General features: G+C 48.3%; 1 protein-coding gene across 1 annotated transcript in view; it reads left to right on the top strand.

Moving 5' to 3' along the window:
- The window catches only part of Mtcl1 (microtubule crosslinking factor 1), a 119388-nt gene that overhangs the window by 95816 nt on the left and 6023 nt on the right, over positions 1-17549 (top strand). The window contains 5 exon segments of the mRNA XM_036172916.1: positions 968-1135; positions 4844-5098; positions 10703-10981; positions 13058-13089; positions 15696-17232. Of these exon segments, the coding sequence (XP_036028809.1) occupies positions 968-1135; positions 4844-5098; positions 10703-10981; positions 13058-13089; positions 15696-17232 (2271 nt within the window).

The raw sequence follows: 17549 nt of genomic DNA, 5'->3' as shown, positions 1-17549 counted from the left end.
GAACTCGTGAACTCAGTGCCTTATGTTTAATTGGAAAAGACTGGTCATAGCTGCCCATTTTATCAAAGAGCTGTAATTGACTTGGAGTATTTAATTCAGACAAACTTCCTCCTTTTTTCCCCTCTTCTCTTCAGTTCTTAAGATATGGGTTCTCTCTGTGTAGCCCAGGCTGGCCTGAAACTTGGGGTCCTTCTGTCTTCCTTTCCCCACGCTGGGATTACAGGTGCTGGGTGCCAGACTCTGTGATACAGTGCCGGCACCCACACACACTAAAACAGGAATCAGAGTTTTGAAGTGTGCCTTCAAAGTCTGGGCAGGGCCTGGAAAGCCTAATAGCTTTTAGGTGAAGTACAAACGGTAATAACTTAATTGTTCCATCTTGGAATCAGCAGACGCCGTGTGAGCAAGTTGAGCATTTCACCTCCAGCTTTAATTAGGAGCTCTCAAAAGCCCCTCCCATCCCCGCCTCGCTTGCCCTTGTCATAGCCTCGTAGTAACCAGAAGTCCAAGAGTGACCACCCTGTGTCTCTGAGAGCTCTAGGCCCTCGTTGATGACTTCTGCTTCGATAGTTGGCATTGGAGTGATGCTGGACCACAGTGGCCAACCCAACTCAGAGCCCTGGATATCTGAAGTCCCACAATATGTCCTGACAGCCAATGGCTTCCAGTGGCCTTTGGCCACTTCTTGATTCTAAACTAACCCTCAGGGTTGAGAGCACCTCTGCTGTAGATGCCCATAGCACCAATCCATGGTCCATTCTCTGAACACACCTACTCAGAGCCTTGGCCTCAGGAAGACTCTGGCCAGGGTGGGGACCATCTTACCATTATTGGGTGATTATAGCACTCACTCACAGGTGCCTTCTGCAGGGAACCTTGCAGGTGCTCCAGCCCCAGCCAACTGAGCTCCTCTGCTTCCTGTCTAAGAAACACTCTTTAGTGACATCTCCTGGCTCTGTTCCCACAGGTGGGAGAAAACCAGCAGCTGTTCAGGGCCCTCAAGGCTCTGCTGGAGGACTTCCGTTCGGAGCTGCGGGAAGACGAGCATGCCCGGCTACGCCTACAGAAGCAGTATGCCAGCGACAAGGCTGCCTGGGATGTGGAGTGGGCCGTGCTCAAGTGCCGCCTGGAGCAGGTACCTGCCCCTTGGGTCACCTCCCTCCTGAACGCTGTGCCTGTCCCCCTCTTCCCTATCCAGGATGAGTGAGGAAGATACAGTTAAGTTCTCCACAGCAACCCCAGTGTGGGGCAGCGCAGGAAGAGGAGGGAGGGGTGAGGCTGTCAGGGAATGCCTCACCTCCCAAGTTCCTCTGTACCTTTGGTGCTAAACAAGGATGTGGAGGAGCCCCATTGAAGGACAGCCAGCAGGAAGTTGTCACCATGTGGACTGACTGTTCTGAACCACAGGAAGCCAGAGTAGAGGGTTTTTTTTTTAATTCTTTCTGAGACAGGGTCTCACTATGTAGTTCTGACTGGACTGGAACTTGCCGTGTAGACCAGACTGGGCTGGAACTTGCTCTGTAGACCAGGCTAGTCTCACAGAGATTCACCTGCCTCTCTGCCTCCCAAGTGCTGAAATAAAAGGTGTGCATCATTGCCCTGGCTTCAGGCTGTGGTTTTGTCAACCCTGAAAAAGGGCAACATATGGCTGCCCTTTAGAATTTTTGAAATATTGAAAGGAGCTTCCACTCATGGCCTGGAAACTTTATCAAGTCCAAATTCCTTTTTATTTATACCAAGGAAACTGAGGCCCCAAAGGGGCAGCTTGCTTCAAATCTGAGTCAGTGCTAGAGTGGAAAGAGCCCATGTGACCCACCTCCAGTGAGGATTTACAGCCCAGCCTTGGGAGTGTGGCTTGGGCCAGCTTCTCTGGGTGTCTCCCGTATAGTGTCTGCTGCTCCAGGGCGCTTCCAGGTCATAAGGCAGGAACAAGGTCTGTGTGTGTCATGCATTTTCTAGCCTTTGTTGCAAGGCAAACTACAAACTAATTAAAATTTTATATGGATTGGCTCAGTCATGAAAGGAAAAAAGTCTCCTAAAAAGGAGATACCTGTAAATAGCCTCAATTGTGATAAAACACAAAAAGAAAACAGCTCTCCTAGGACTCCCTAAGTTCACTGTTCTGACCCATGACTTCCATGTACCCCTCAAGATCACCCCTCACCATCACCCCCTGACCCAGGATACCTCCCAAGTCTGAGCCCAGGCATCCCTCAAGTTCACTTGTCCTGCCACATGAACCTTGGTACCTCCAAGGTTACCTGTACTGCCGCTGACCCTGGGCACCCCTGCGGCCATCCGCCATCAGATTTCACAAGCTCGCCTGCTCTGTCCTCTGACTTCAGGGTTAGGGCTCATAGTCCTTGAGGAGGCAGGAACAGAGTCTTTCGGGCCAAACCTATGAAATGATAGAACCGTGGCTCTGTTATGGTTCCTGACAGCTCAGGCGAGGGCTTCTCACTCGATGCTCCATTCATCCTGGCTTCCAGTCCACCACGAAGGATGCTCTTCCAGGAGGTGCCATTTCATCCCTTTAGAAGTACCACTGGTGAGGGATCCGTGTAAATAAGAAGGAAGACATATTTGTTGATGTGAGCCACGTTCAAACATTGCATCTTTGTCTCAGATCCATCAGTGGGTTGACTACAAATAAAGCCTCAGGGGAGAAGAGGGCCTTCCCACCAAAAAAACGAGCTAGGACCTCAAGTTCAGAAGCCAGGTAGTACCGCAGACCATTCGTCTCTTGCCTCATGTGTTTAGGATGATTCCTCAACATGCGTAGCCCAGGATCAGTGAATGGTCCCTAATACTATCTGACTTGTCAATGTAGCTTGGCCTTCTACTTAAATACAAATCAAGCCAGGTAGTGGTGGCGCACACCTTTAATCCCAGCACTCGGGAGGCAGAGCCAGGTGGATCTCTGTGAGTTCGAGGCCAGCCTGGTCTACAGAGTGAGATCCAGGAAAGGTGCAAAGCTACACAGAGAAACCCTGTCTCAAAAAACCAAAATAAAATAAAAAACCTAGATATTTTCAGGGGAGCCCAAATCTCTATTTTGTTTTTGTTTTTGTTTTCCTCCCAAACTAATCCTTGCTCTAAATACTGCGGCTCCAACAACAAATGGGATCGTCTTTGCTTAGCTGGGCTTGCTGGTGCATACCTGTAGGAAAGTTGAGGCAGGGGGATCCCAAGTCTGAGGTCATACTTGGTAACAGACTGGAGCCAATTTCAAAATAAAAGCGCTTGCCTAGCATGTGTGCAGCCCACGGCTGCGTCTCTAGCATAGGAGGAAACAAAGCAAAACATAGCTTTTCTGTTCCACTGAGTCAGTCCTTAGCCACCTGGAACAAGACTGCACAGGCCAGTCTGCCTGAGGCGTCGTTGAAGGTCCCTCTTCCCTAACCAGCATATCTTGGCGTACCTGCGATCTTTGACCAGCACGAAATTCATCTCCCTCCCCATCCTCTGTACCATCACTGTTTACTTCTATATATGCTGTAAATACAAATGTATCACATTTGTGGGTTGGTTTTTTTTTTTTTTTTGTTTGTTTGTTTGTTTTGCTCCAGAGAATAAGTGATATTTAAAATGGAGGAAATGAGTTTTATATCTATATTTGCTATTTCTGTTGTGCATTTCTGGATAGATCCAAGTGTTGGTCCCATATTCTTTCTGTTTAAAGAACCTTCCCTGTCGGTCTGGGAGGGCAGGTCTGCTGGCAAGAGTTGTTTTTGTTTCTGTGTGTTAGAAGAGGTTTCTCCTTCAATTTTGAAATTTAGAATTTTATTGTCTCAGTGAGGTCTCTACTTCTCTGATAAAACATCCTGATTAAAAGCAACGTGGGGAGGAAAGAGTTTTAATTTCAGCCTGCACTTCCATATCACTGTCCATCATTGAAGGATGTCATGGCAGAAACGCAAGGCAGGAACCTAGAGGCAGGAGCTGATGCAGAAACCATGGGGGAGTGCTGCTTACTGGCTAGCTCCTCATGGCTTGCTCAGCCTGCTTTCTTAGAGAACTCAGGACCATCAGCCTGGGGATGGCACCACCCACAACGGGCTGGGCCCTCCCATAGCAATTATCAGTGAAGACAATACCACACATGCTCGCCTGCAGGCCAATCTTAAAGAGGCATTTTCTGAATTAAGATTTCCTTTCCCCAGATCGGTTTGTGTCCGGTTGACAGGAGCCAACCAGCACAATTATCCAGTTTGAATTTTTGCCTCAGCTGCTTAGAGGTGCCCATCGTTCTCTGACTTGCATTGTTTCCAATGCGAAGTCTCGTGTAATCCTTGAGCTCCGACAGTTCTAGGAAACGAGAGCACTTAGGGTAAACAGGATGCTTCGTGGGGACCCAGAGGAAGAAAGACCTGCATGCATACTAATGCTGTCACCTTGGCATAATGTGTCTTTTCTCTCTGATTTCTACCAGTTTCTTCTTTGGTAGTTTTATGGTTTCTATAAGTCACCCCTGGTGGTTTGACAGACATTTACTGAAGAATATCGGGCTCCATTGTTGTCCCAGAAAGGGGCCAAAGATATGGAACCAAGCATGGTATCACCTTCAAGGAGCTGTAGAGGCCGATGACAGAGTGGCTTAGACTGGGAGGTGCAGCTAAAAAGGGTTCTCTAAGAGCTGTGCTCCACAATCTATGAGATTTTACATCCGATATTCTTAACTCTGGCTTTAAAAATGAAATTTGTTTTGTTTTCCCATGGGATCGGTCCGGCTTGACCTAAGTATGCATCCTGGGATCATGTGTAGACAGATATTCTGAGCTTCCTTTCTTCCTCCTGTGCTGTGCTTCAGAGGGGACTTCCTGAGTCTTTTCTTCTTTGGCAGCTGGAAGAGAAGGCTGAGAAAAGCTTAGGAGAGCTCGACTCCTCTGCTGAGGGCAAAGGGGCCTTGAAGAAGGAGAGAGAGGTCCACCAGAAGCTCCTGGCTGACAGCCACAGCCTGGTCATGGACCTGCGCTGGCAGATCCATCACCGGGAGAAGACCTGGAACCGAGAGAAGGTGGAGCTGCTGGAGCGTCTGGACAGCGAGCGCCAGGAGTGGGGGAGACAGAAGGAGCAGCTGCTGTGGCAGGTGGAGCAGGTAGGTGTGCCGCAGTCCCAGTGTGGGCAGCATGCAGACAGCTCACTGTCCTGGGAGCCAGGAGCACCTAGAGAAAGGAGCTTGCTACTGTCATCTGCTTTCTATTGAGGGCATCCAGAGGCAGAGTAAGAATACTAGATTTCCAGTGTGGAGGTCTGCTCCCATGCTCTGTGTGTTAGTTACTTTTGTGTTCCAGAATATCTGTGAGAACAACTTAAAAGATGTGGGGAGCCTTGTGCCAGTCAATGGTTGTTTGGTGCTGTGTGCTTGGATGGTACATGGTGGCTGGAGCACCTGGTAGAGGAGCTACTTCGTCTCATGGTGGACGGGAAGCAGGGAGAATAATACAGAAGGACTGGGCAAGCTGTAGCTCCAAGGGCATAGCCCCAGGGACCTACTTCATCGAACTAGACCCCCATCTCTTCTACCACCTTCCAGTAATGCCATCAACTTTGAATTTGTCTAGGAATTAATTAATTTATTAGGTCAGAGCACCCAGGATGCAGTGGCCTTAATTGAAAGGCCTGGCTTTCAAACAAACACACTCAGGTCAGCATTACTAATCTAGACATTTCTCAACCCAGTAAAGTTGACAGTCAAAGTGAATCATCACACCCTTACATTACACACATCCTTTCATTGCAGAGTTTGTAGGCGATTTTGCCTTTATAGACATGTGCAGGGGCTGGGAAGGGACCTTTTTAAAGGGATTTGAAGATTAAAGTTGAAAGGGGAGGTTATTTCGGGTTATCTTCAGCAAGTTCTTCCCCAGAGTAAGCTAACACTTACAATGGCCACGGAGGAAGATGTGGTCATGGTGATGGCTGCAGCCTGAATGGAATTGTTGCCTTTAGTGAAGTAATTACCAAATTGAGTTAGAAGTCATTGTTGGCTGGCAATTGTTCCTGCTGTGGTATTGCTGAGCAGTGATTAGGTAGGACAGGAATCAAGGGAGGTATCTGGTAGCTCATCATCTCCTGATAAACAAACTCAGATGGATGTGGGGAGAGCAGAGGGGGTTGTTTTCCTGCCGCTGGATAATCATTCTCTGCATTGCATGAGCTTGGTGTGGTTTACATAGCTGCAGTAGGGCCAGAGTTATGTGCAGATTCAGTTTTCACAGCACACTGAGGAGAGGATTTTGAATCCCTCCCTGGCTGGATTCCCACCCCCACAGATAACCTTGCCTCTTTTCAACCTATCACTCTTATAAATGCCCAAAGCCTCAAGAAATATCAGTCAGTTAGAAGTGGTAACCAGGATGAAGTACAGCATTACTCCATTATAAATGCTCACACCGCCTGCGTTAATGTGAGAGCCTGTTGAGAATGAAGCTCTTCCAGCCACCTGCACGACTAAAGTTGAATGGCAAAGGTGAATTCAAGTTTAAATTTGCATGGGGAGGGACGCAGAATGAACCACATGATTTAAAAATGGCCAGAGCCTTTGACTTAGAAACAGTAGAGAGGAAGAAAGCCCACTACAGGCAGAAGGAGGGGAGGCCTTCCCAGGTTCGATCACCAATGAGTCACCTTGCTAATATTTGACATGGCTCCACTTCAAAATTCCCCAAATACTACCAAGAGGAAAGTCACCATTTCCTGTGTGTTTTAGAAATACAGCCCTGCGAAGAATCTGCCAGATTGTGCCTAGCATCTGTGCTCTGTTGAGTGGGTCTGCCATGAGGCAGAACTCCAGGGCTAACAGTAGCATGCATTCTTACAAAATGATCACCAATTTATCACACACAACTTGACTTTTTCTTAAGAGACATGAACAGATGTCTCTGCCCCAGATGGAGTTCTGACTACAGACGGAGAATGATTCCACCCCAATCTAGCTTAGTGAACCATTGAGTTTATTGGGGTTACGTACAGCACCATGGGTGAAGGGTTACTTACAGGAGCCTGGGTAGCTCTCACTGAAAAGCCCACTGGAGCACAATGATTCACAGGAACTGCATCTCTGGTGCACAAACTGTAGGCAGCTCAGCCTCCAGGCAGCTCCTTCCTCCACAACTGTTAACTGCTTATATAACCGTCGGGGTGGGGAGGGGACAACTCTTGGTGATTCTTCTAACTTTCTGTGATCTTTGGGCCCTGTAAGTCTTTCCCCTCCCAGAGGCAGTGTTTTATCTCCTAGGAAACAACAGGTAAGCAGTAGCAGCTTGGTACTTGGACCTTCCTTCTTGTCCACTGCTTTATATACTTGCCATACCCTGTGAGGCCATGGTGCCCCCTGTCATAGGTCTTTGGGGGTCCCCTTTGCCTAGTCATTGCTGTTCTTTGATCCTGTCACAGGCTGCTTTAGTGTTGAAAGTCCCACTGTCAGTGAAGCAGGTGTCTGAGGCTTTTGTGTTTCTTTGGGGAGTAAGGAATTTCTAGCAAAGAAGAACTTGGTCAGACGCATCTGGTAACACTCAGTTTCTGAAGCAACAGTGACCCAGGGCTGAACTGTCTGCCACCTCACCTGGTGTTTCAGGTGTGCACCTGGCCCTCACACCTGTGCCGTAGGTCCTGGCATCTGTGCAGGAGTCCCCTGCTCGTCAGGTCGGTCCACGATGAAAGGATGCTGCAGACGTGTAGATGTAGCTTTGAGAACTATGTCTCGCCTTTCCATGGGGTCGTCAGCATTGTATAGGGTTTTAGAGATCTCACTGCCCGATTTGAAAGCTAGTACAGCGGCTGTATGTAAGCATTCTCTGAAAGAAGAGGTCGGCTCTGATGCCCATGGAAATGTACGTACAAGGGGAAACGCGCACAGGTTTCATCTCTCGTCCAGTTGCTTGCTGGTTTCATGTCTAGCTGCACATTCCATAGATGAGCAAGAAATGTAACTGAATATTCCTCACGGCGTCCACTTGATACTTGGCCCCCTGGGAAGCCGAATAACCTTGGCTGTGATAACTTGATACGGACAGTCAGAGAAGCAGCAGCAAATCCATTTTCCACTTCCAGGACGTGTGCATCATATTTGCCTGGTGTCGTTAAACTCCTGCATCATTTCTATGCCACATGAGGCGGTTTGTGTGGTGAATGACTGTAGGAATGTGGCTAAGGTCACTCAGCGTGTCTCATTTATCTCTTATCTCAGCCCACGTTGGATGGGGGTGGGGAGTAGGGGGAGGATAGTTAACTATCATGGAGTCTCACTGGATTTCTCCATAGGATGGGTCGGCTCCCAGTTCACTGTCATAGAATGTCTCTTTATATACTTGTACTTGGGGAGCTAAAAAGAGGAACTATTGTGTGTCACCGGTTTGCCCTCCCATTAATTTTTCTCGAGTCAGTTAGTTACCTTGAGAAGCTGAACGGCCAGCCCATCCTCTAAAACCTGAGCACAGGCGACCTCTTTCTTTCTACCCAGTTGTAAGGTGACACTCTTGGGATTTTTTGTTGTGCTCAATTATTTGAAATCCAAACCTGTTAAATTTTCTATTTGCATTAAATGTCATTCTGCTGCAAGATCACAAGTACAGTAGGTGTGCAGCTTCAGGACACCCTATCCGTTCAGTATCCATTATAGTATTACAGCAGCACACAGGCATCTTGGCAGCAGGGACTGCCAGCTCAAGCCTCTTCGGCTCTTTTTTTTTTTTTTTTTTTTTTAGGAAATCTGACACTTAGCAGCCCCGGTGCAAACTGCTGCTGGCTGCCTGGGTTTATTTTTGAAACCCACTCTACTGAGTTAGAACGTGGTTGTTCATAGTTCTCCTCTTTGGGCGTTCCTTCTCCCCCTTCACTCACACACACACACACACACACACACACACACACACACACACACACACCCTCAGTGCACATTTACAGCTTCCAATGTGATTCTCGCATTTTAATTCTCTGCCCAAAATAACTTGGGAGATGATCATGTGTTGAAACTCATCCGCACTGACATGCGTTAGAGAAATATAATAAAAAGCTTTCCTTTTTATATATATTTTTAAGTAAAGCATTTAGCATCATTAAGGGAACTGTGAAGAAATGTGTCATTAGGAAGGGGGAGGAGAAAATGGAGGGGGCTGAGCTCAAATCTGGAGTGATCTGTTCCCTCATATAACAGTGAACCTGACACAGACTGGCATCTAAGATTTGGCTGCTGGTGGGACCCTTGTCTTCTCATAGGCTAGCAATAATGTTCAAAGACATTTGTTTGAACACCTCCAACATTAGAAAATTAGCTGACGGTCCTTTGGTCCTGTCCAGCTTCCTCCTGATCATTCACAGTCCACGGTCCTGCAAGCTCATGGATGTAGGCTCAAATGGCTTCAGAGATGCAACCTGTAAAGATGCTCCTAAAAGCCAGTTGGGTTTGAGGGATTTTTTTTTCTTTTTAAGAACTTCTCCACCATCTCTGCACTTGAGGATTGGAGATCTTGAGTCAGCCATTCTTTCCAGTGAAATCCAAATGACATTCTGACCCTTAGATAATTTACTTACTCAAGAGAATAGTCAATCTAGGAGAGTGTGCACTCTTATATCATAAAGTCCTAGGTGAGAATAGCTTCAGACCTTGATTGCACTTTCTATAAAAGTGTTTAGAAAGAGAGAGGCAGAAGAAGAGAGCCAAAGCCTGTGAGCCACACCCCTGGGACATCCCATTTAGCCCTCTGTGATTTTACATAGCTCTCTGATAAAATACCCCCATTCAGGATCTCCCACTGGAAGAGAGTGCTTATCTGCCGAGTGAATTGCACATGCCAGGCCCCTCTGCTGGCTCACTGGTCTGCACATCTCCACTGAGCTGGACAAGAGTTGGGAAATCACTTTTGCTTGTAAAGCAGCAGGGAACACATCCACAGCCTCAGCCTCACCTCCTTGAAGGGCTGGGGATTGGACTAGGGCCTTTCAACACTAGTCAAGTGCTCCACCCCCCCACCCCCCTTCCCCCCCACCCCCCCCACCCCCCGCTGACTGTGTCCCCTGCCCTTTCCTCTACACACCAAGTGACCCATCTGCCCATTATTGCTTCAGTTTACCAAATCAGGCCGAAAAAGTGTGCCAAATCTTCAGTCATCTTTATAGCTAAGTTTGAACTCTCTCAAGCAAAATTAAAGCTGTCTTTAGCACCATATGGCCACAATCCAGTTCAGTTGCTTCGGTTATATATAGAATTTGTTATCTGCCTTGGATAAGTTAGGAAAATGGGGTTCATCTCAGGAGTTTGCCATTCATGGCAGTATTCCATGGAGCATAACTAAAGTTCTGGAGGTAATTGCAGAAGAAAGTACTAAACATAATGCTTATTCCCATTAAACTTAAAAAAAAAAGTCTAATTTCCCATGAGCACAAATTGATAAACAATTATTCGACTACAACAAAAATGATGAAGACACCAGCAAAACCCCTCAAAACATCAATATTTGTATCAGGAAGATTCCGTAGTCCTGGTAAAGTGTGCTTTTCTTTAGAAGGCATTTGAGGCATTTGCATGTGTGATATTATTGTCAGACATTTTTGAAACTGAGGTCATGACTTTAAGAACATTTGCTTCTAGCCAAGTCTTTTCAGGTAGACATTTGCAATTCAACATAGTGGGGAAAGGATGGTCCTAGAAAAATCGTCATGCTGGAAAGGGAGGCTGATTATTTCCATTTTTAACACTCAGTTGCAGAAAGAGAACAGTCCCCAGAGAAGTGGCAGTTTCCTCTGCAATCAAAAGGAAGACAACACTCGCCCTTTTCCACACCAAGGAGGCCTCCGTGCGCCCCGACCTGTGTCTATATGGCCCTGTGCAGACACTGACTCCATCCCATTTGAAGACCGGCCGCTTTCCAAACTGAAGGAGTCGGACAGGTGCTCAGCCAGCGAGAACCTGTACTTGGATGCTTTGTCCCTGGATGATGAGCCTGAGGATCCGCCACCCCTTAGGAACTGCCTTGCCGAGGTCAGCCCGGGTTTGTGCTCTGAGGTTCCTAACAGCAGGGGGGAGCTGTCATCAGATGCAGCCAGTGTCTGGCAGGTACCCCTCCCAGCAAGTTCCCCAGACAGCTTGTGCATTGAGCCAAGTGACCCTTTGCCAATGGAGACAGTTTTGTTTGGTGGACCTGACCCTACTCCTGTGGTCTCTTTAACTTAGCCATCTGGTTCTGGGTTTAGAAGTGCTGGCCTAGGGTCCCATGCAACATGAAAACTCTCAAGAACGAGTGTGGTCGACAAAACACGATAAACAAAATAAATGTGTATCTTCAACTTTTCTTGAAATCGTAATACAGTTTTCTGATTCTAGAAAACTAACAGCTGAGAAATAATTCTGTACTAAGGAATTTCTTAACATTTAGTAGATGTCACTAAATGGCAGCTGCTATAAATATGTTATTCTGGGCAAAGGGAAAAGGATCCAACAATTGGATCAACAAATGAGAATTAAAGAGAGCCACCAAAGTTTCTGTGGCAATGTCACTTGTTTTCTGTTGATGATGTTTGTTTGTTTTGTTTTGTTTTTCCAGACAGGGTTTCTCTGTGTAGCTTTGGAGGCTGCCCTGGATCTCACTCTGTAGACCAGGCTGGTCTCGAACTCACAGTGATCCTCCTGGCTCTGCCTCCCGAGCACTGGGATTAAAGGCGTGTGCCACCACTTCCTGGCTGATTTTGTTTTTTAAAACCTCATTTTAAAAATTGGTAGAGGAATAATGAGACCCTGTCTCAATAAACCTGGGATTATGGGGTGGGGACACTGGTATAGGAATCATTACATGTGATCCAATTAACAGTGGCTGTACTGGGTACTGTTCTTTCAAATACCTCAGACTTACAGGGACTTGCCTCAGATAGTGCTGAAATATGGGGACATTGTATGAGTTGAATGTCCCTGGTTCAAAATACTGAGACCATAGGGTTTCAGATTTCCAATTTTTATGCAATTTGGGATATTTACATTTTCATAATAAGATTTCTTGGGGATAGGACTCAATTCAAACACAGAAATCATTTACATTTCATATACACCTTATCCCCGTAGCCTAATGGCAATTTTAGTCTATATGTTTATTTTTTGTGTGAAACAAATGTCAGAACTTTTCAGATTTTGAAGTATTTCAGGTTACAGATTTTTTGGGTAAAGGGATGCTCAACCACGTATGTCAGTCACGTCAGTGAAGTCAAATGCTTTCCCCTCAGCAGTGTGTGTCAGGTCGGTAGAATGATTGTTGGTAGGTCAGCCCTGCCACGGATCTGCAGGCAATCTCTTTGGTCCAGCTTTGTAGCAGAGAGAGCCAAAGATCCAAGTGAGCCCCTTACTCCTCTGTGTGGAGGAATCAAAGGCTTGCTGTCTGTGAGGAAGGATGCGCTGCAGTGTCACTGGCCCAAGGAGTATGGCTTCATTACTGACTGTCACTTCATTGTTTCTTCCAACCCGTGTCAGCATGCAGGTCTTTTCTCAGTAGACAGACAACCTTTGCCATTGTGTTACTTACCACACAGTCCCTGCTGTTCTTAAGGGGAAGTCACTGTTTTTCTACTTCTGATCCCAACTAAGAATATTCAACACCAAGCAGGAGCCCCTTCCCTGAAGATGCCACCCATACCAACCTCCATAGCAAGATCTGGAGCAGAGGACGTCGGTCTCCCAACTCTCCACTCACTCTGTTAGCTTCCACCCCTACACCAACCTACACACACTTGGACCTACTCGGGATGGCCGGTTCTTTGAACTTCAGTGGGGAAGTCCTCTACGGGAATGCAGGAGAGCCATTATTTTTATACTCAACCAGCTTTATAGTCAGTTTTCCTCACTCAGGCAGGCCCTCCCTCCCTGGGGAGGCTACAGAAGCCCTTGCCCTCCCATGATGCTGCTTTTACTGTTAAGACTTCAAAGGGCTCAGGGCAGTAGCCCAGAACTGGGCCTCAGTGAGCATTTCAAACCACGTCTTCAGGGGCCAGAGCAAAACGAGTCACTTTAGTGCAGACAGGATTCCTAGGGAGCCAAAATCGACTGATTCCAACAAGCGTTTGTGTTTTACAGGAAGAAGAAAGTGGCAAGGGAAATCTTCAAAGGTAAGTAAAATTGATTGCTAAATTAGAAATCTTTTGCTCTTAACATTCCACCATTTTGATGCAGTGTTTGTGGGTACTTTCTGGAATAATTTACAGTAAGTAGTTGCTATTAAATTATTTGCTTTGTGGATTAGTATTAGCAACAAAGACACAATACGCGCTGGTATGTGTCTTATGACAAGAACCTTGCAGTGCTTGATACGGTCAGTTTTTCAAAGGTCTGTGGGAAACTTTCTTATGGGCCGTTCAGAAAACCCCTCCACTCAGGAGGCATTGCTACCTGGGGGATTTGTTGTTACAGTCTTTCCTGCGGTGATCCCGAAAGGAAACAGACCGGAGCTGTGGCCCTTCGTGTTAGCTGCACACCAGCTTCCTGCTTGACAGCCCATGCTCTCCGGTTTTGCCTTCTCTTCCTTCTGTACGTGGATGCACGTTATCTCCATCCCATCTATTTCTCCGGCAGTTTGCCACTTTCAGCAACCCTCCTCCTTTTGTCCTGTGATCTTGGAGGCTGTAAATGACCGGCTCCTTTGTAGCCTCTGCTGTCTGCTGTCCACACAGCCGACAGAGTTGCCTGGGCATGGTTCTGCCCTTCTCTGATCTTCCCTGGGCAATACAAAGTATACCTGTGGGCTTGGGCTCTGGAAGTAATCCGTGTATGCCTCTTACTGCTGTTTCCCTGGGTCTGGGACTTAAGTGCTTTGCACCTTGGTCGCCTTATCCACAAATAGAAGAGTTTCAGATTCTTGAAAGATTTTTGTTATTTTCTTTGTATGTATGAGCACACAGGAAGCCAGTTGGTATCCAACACAGAGAAGCAGCCCACCCAGCTTAGTATCCCTCCAACTACTCTGCCCATTCACAGCAGCATCCACAGCTCTGTGTCCAGGTGAAGGCTTCGAGCCATTTGCTTTTGGTAGCCCAGGCCTCCCATCTCTCTCTTCCTTTCTTCCTTTCTTCCTTTCTTCCTTTCTTCCTTTCTTCCTTCCTTCCTTCCTTCCTTCCTTCCTTCCTTCCTTCCTTCCTTCCTTCCTTTCTTTTTTTTTTTCACTCTGTTTTTAAGTCTTATTTGCTTCTGTTGGTTTCAGATGTAGTCAACATGGGGGTTGTAAATTTTAAGTAGCATCAAAATGTACAAAACAACGAAGGTACCGCCCCTTCCCCTGGCCATGCACTGTCTGAGTTCTAGCCGTATGGTGGGTCCTGCCATATCTTTTCCATCAGGAGGCACTTGACCATGCTTCCTCTGCATCCTAGTCTTGTTTCATCAACGTGGCTGCTTCTAAGGTCCATGCCTCTCCGTTCTTTCTCATCCCTGTGCTCTTCCATCCAGCTAACCCCAGAGGCATGAAGCCCCCACCCGTGGCCGCCATTGTGGTTCTGTGTAGCAACCATTGAGTATTCATACTTGCTCACGGATGAGCCCCAGTCTGGCCTTACTGTTATTACCAGGTTCTATGGAGGGGTGATCTGTGCCCTGGGTTGGGATCCCCTCTGGTGTGGCCAGGGCTGAGATAGAACCCTAGGTACACACTGTCTGTCAAGGTGAGGGGAGTGGTGGTAAGTTGGTGTCCGCCTTGCCTCCCACTTCGGCCACAGGTGGAGTGACTCCAGGCCACAGTGGTTCTGTCACCTGAGGTGGTGGGCATAGCCAATCCCCAGCCTCTGACCATTTGTTTGCCCTGGTGGATAGGCAAGCTGCATGAATACCCCATCCACCTCCTGACTTGTCCATTATGGCACCCCACCGCCACTAGGGAGACTGAAGAGCAGGTGGAAAGCATTCAACAAACTTATATTGGATTGAAACATGAGGAGTTAAAATGCTTGCCTTGAGGATCTGCACCACATATGCATACACATTGGGCGATGGCTGCCAACGTACAGCTCTTGTGACTCACCTATCTTCCCTCTTTACTGTTGTTTGTGTGTCTGAGGGAGTTTTCCTCCTACAGAGGACAGAAAGATCACACAGAGAGAGATCACTTGCCTATAGAGAGGAAAGCTGAGAGAGGAGAGTCCGTCCTCATACCGAATTGCAAGGGCTTGATTGGATTCTTGTTTGAAACAAGACTGGAAGCTGACCACTTTCCAATTTTCTCCTGTATCCTCCAAGTGCCCTTTGGAGACTGTTAGTCCTTCAAGCCAGTGGAGGATGGGGCTGGTTAGGTGAAAAGAGATGTGGACCTGGAGATGTTTCACCACACTCTGTCTCTGCTGCGTCCTATGGCTCACAGTAGCTAGAGATTATGGCGTGTTCATCTGCACAGGTTGATGGGAACCATGGAAGCCGGTAGAGGATGATACTCCTCAGTGGGCTGAGTGGCCAGACCACAGTCTGGAATTAGCTGTGACTGGGTAGATAGTCCACATGTCTGTGTAGCCATTGAAGGGGTAACTCTATTAAATTCAGACCAAGGCAAGGCTGTAGGCACAATTACAGAGCAATACAACTGTGGGCATTCATGGGGAGAGCATATCAGCCACCCAGGATATCGAGTGGCTGGCCCGATTTTTTAGAGGTAGGTAGAGGCGGGCACTTCCATAGGTACGTCTTGTGTAGAGCACAGCCCTGAGCCGACACCTGCTTTCCTTTTTTTCCCCAGGGCTGTGTCTGTGTCCTGTATGTCTGAATTCCAGCGTCTGATGGACGTCTCCCCATTCCTGCCTGAGAAGGGCCTGCCATCTGCCAGCAGCAAAGAGGATGTCACTCCGCCCCTGTCTCCTGATGACCTGAAGTACATCGAGGAGTTCAACAGCAAAAACTGGGACTACACTCCCCCCAGGACTGGGACTGATAGGCCTCCAGACCTCTGGGCAGATAGGACCGAGGTGGGGCGGGTAGGACATGAGGCCACCACAGAGCCTTTCCCTGATTCCTCCTGGTACCTGACCACAAGTGTCACCATGACTACGGACACCATGACCAGCCCGGAGCACTGCCAGAAGCAGCCCCTGCGGAGCCATGTCCTCACCGAGCAGTCTGGGGTGCATGTATTGCACAGCCCACCTGCTATCCGCCGGGTTGACAGTATCGTGTCGGGTGGGGAGGGCAGGAGCCGAGTGGACCCTGAGGGCCCCTTCCCCATGAGCAGAGCAAGAGGGAACCTGGCAGATGCCAAGGGAGGTCATCCGGAACCTGTGCTCAACAGGTGGCCTTGTACCCCACCCAGACACCCCAGAGACTATGTGGAGGGGTCCCTCTGCCCCCTAGACAGGCCTGTCTGCCCCTCCCTGGGGTTCACCTCCCCATTGCACAGCCTAGATATGTCTAAGAACATGAGTGATGACATGAAGGAGGTGGCCTTCTCTGTGAGGAATGCCATCTGCTCTGGTTCCACTGAGCCACAAGTCAGGGATATGGCCTGCCAGACCAACGGGTCCAGGACAGCAGGGACACAGACCATCCAGACAATCAGTGTGGGCCTGCAGACCGAGGCCCTGCGTGCCAGCGGTGTCACCAGCAGCCCCCACAAGTGTCTCACGCCAAAAGCTGGAGGTGGCACTACACCCGTGTCTTCTCCTTCCCGAAGCCTTAGGAACAGACAGGTGGCCCCTGCCATCGAGAAGGTGCAGGCCAAGTTTGAACGCACCTGCTGCTCTCCAAAGTATGGTTCTCCCAAGCTTCAGAGAAAGCCCCTTTCAAAAGCTGACCAGCCAAATAGCAGGACCTCACCAGGCATGGCCCAGAAAGGGTTCAGTGAGTCGGCCTGGGCCCGCTCCACCACCACCAGGGAGAGCCCTGTGCACACCACCATCAACGATGGCCTCTCCAGCCTCTTCAACATCATCGACCACAGTCCTGTCGGGGTGCGAGCTGGGAGCCGCTCGCTCTCAGCAGAACCTCGCCAGGAGTTGGGTCCAGGCCAGGAAACAGGCACTAGTTCCCGAGGAAGGTCGCCCAGCCCCCTAGGGGTGGGCTCAGAGACGTGTAGGGAGGATGGTGGAGAGAGCACACCTGTGAGACAGGACTTATCTGCACCTCCTGGTTACACGCTCACTGAGAATGTGGCCCGGATCCTCAACAAAAAGTTGTTGGAGCATGCCTTAAAGGAGAAGCTAGCCAGTGCCCACAGCCCCTCAGGTCTCACCAGCGACAGCCACACCGGAGAAGCAGGACCAGCTGAACCAGGATCCATGGAGGTAAACTGGGTACTGTCGCATTTCTCATCAGCTCTGCCTTTAGCTGCCTAGTATAGGAAGCCTGGGGTGGATCCTGGGCAGTGGTTTCAGGAGTCCTTGTAAGTGGGCAGGGATGAAGTGAATTGGGAAATGGACCAGGCAGAATGATAAACCTTAAGTAGCTTATAAGAAAGTTTACTTTTACTGTGCTCAAAATTGTGAGGATGTGGTTTGGTCTGACTCTGTCCTCTGGTCTGGGATTTGTACTGGGTGTATATTTAGTTTCTCTCTGTGTGACTTGGTGCAAGTGTGAAAACTGAGTGAGTGGAAACCATGCA

The sequence above is a fragment of the Onychomys torridus genome, chromosome 23 (genome assembly GCF_903995425.1).
Source record: "Onychomys torridus chromosome 23, mOncTor1.1, whole genome shotgun sequence".
In the NCBI taxonomy this organism is placed as follows: domain Eukaryota; kingdom Metazoa; phylum Chordata; class Mammalia; order Rodentia; family Cricetidae; genus Onychomys; species Onychomys torridus.
The sequence above is the reverse complement of the archived record's forward strand: the minus strand, read 5'-3'. Positions and strand labels throughout refer to the sequence as shown.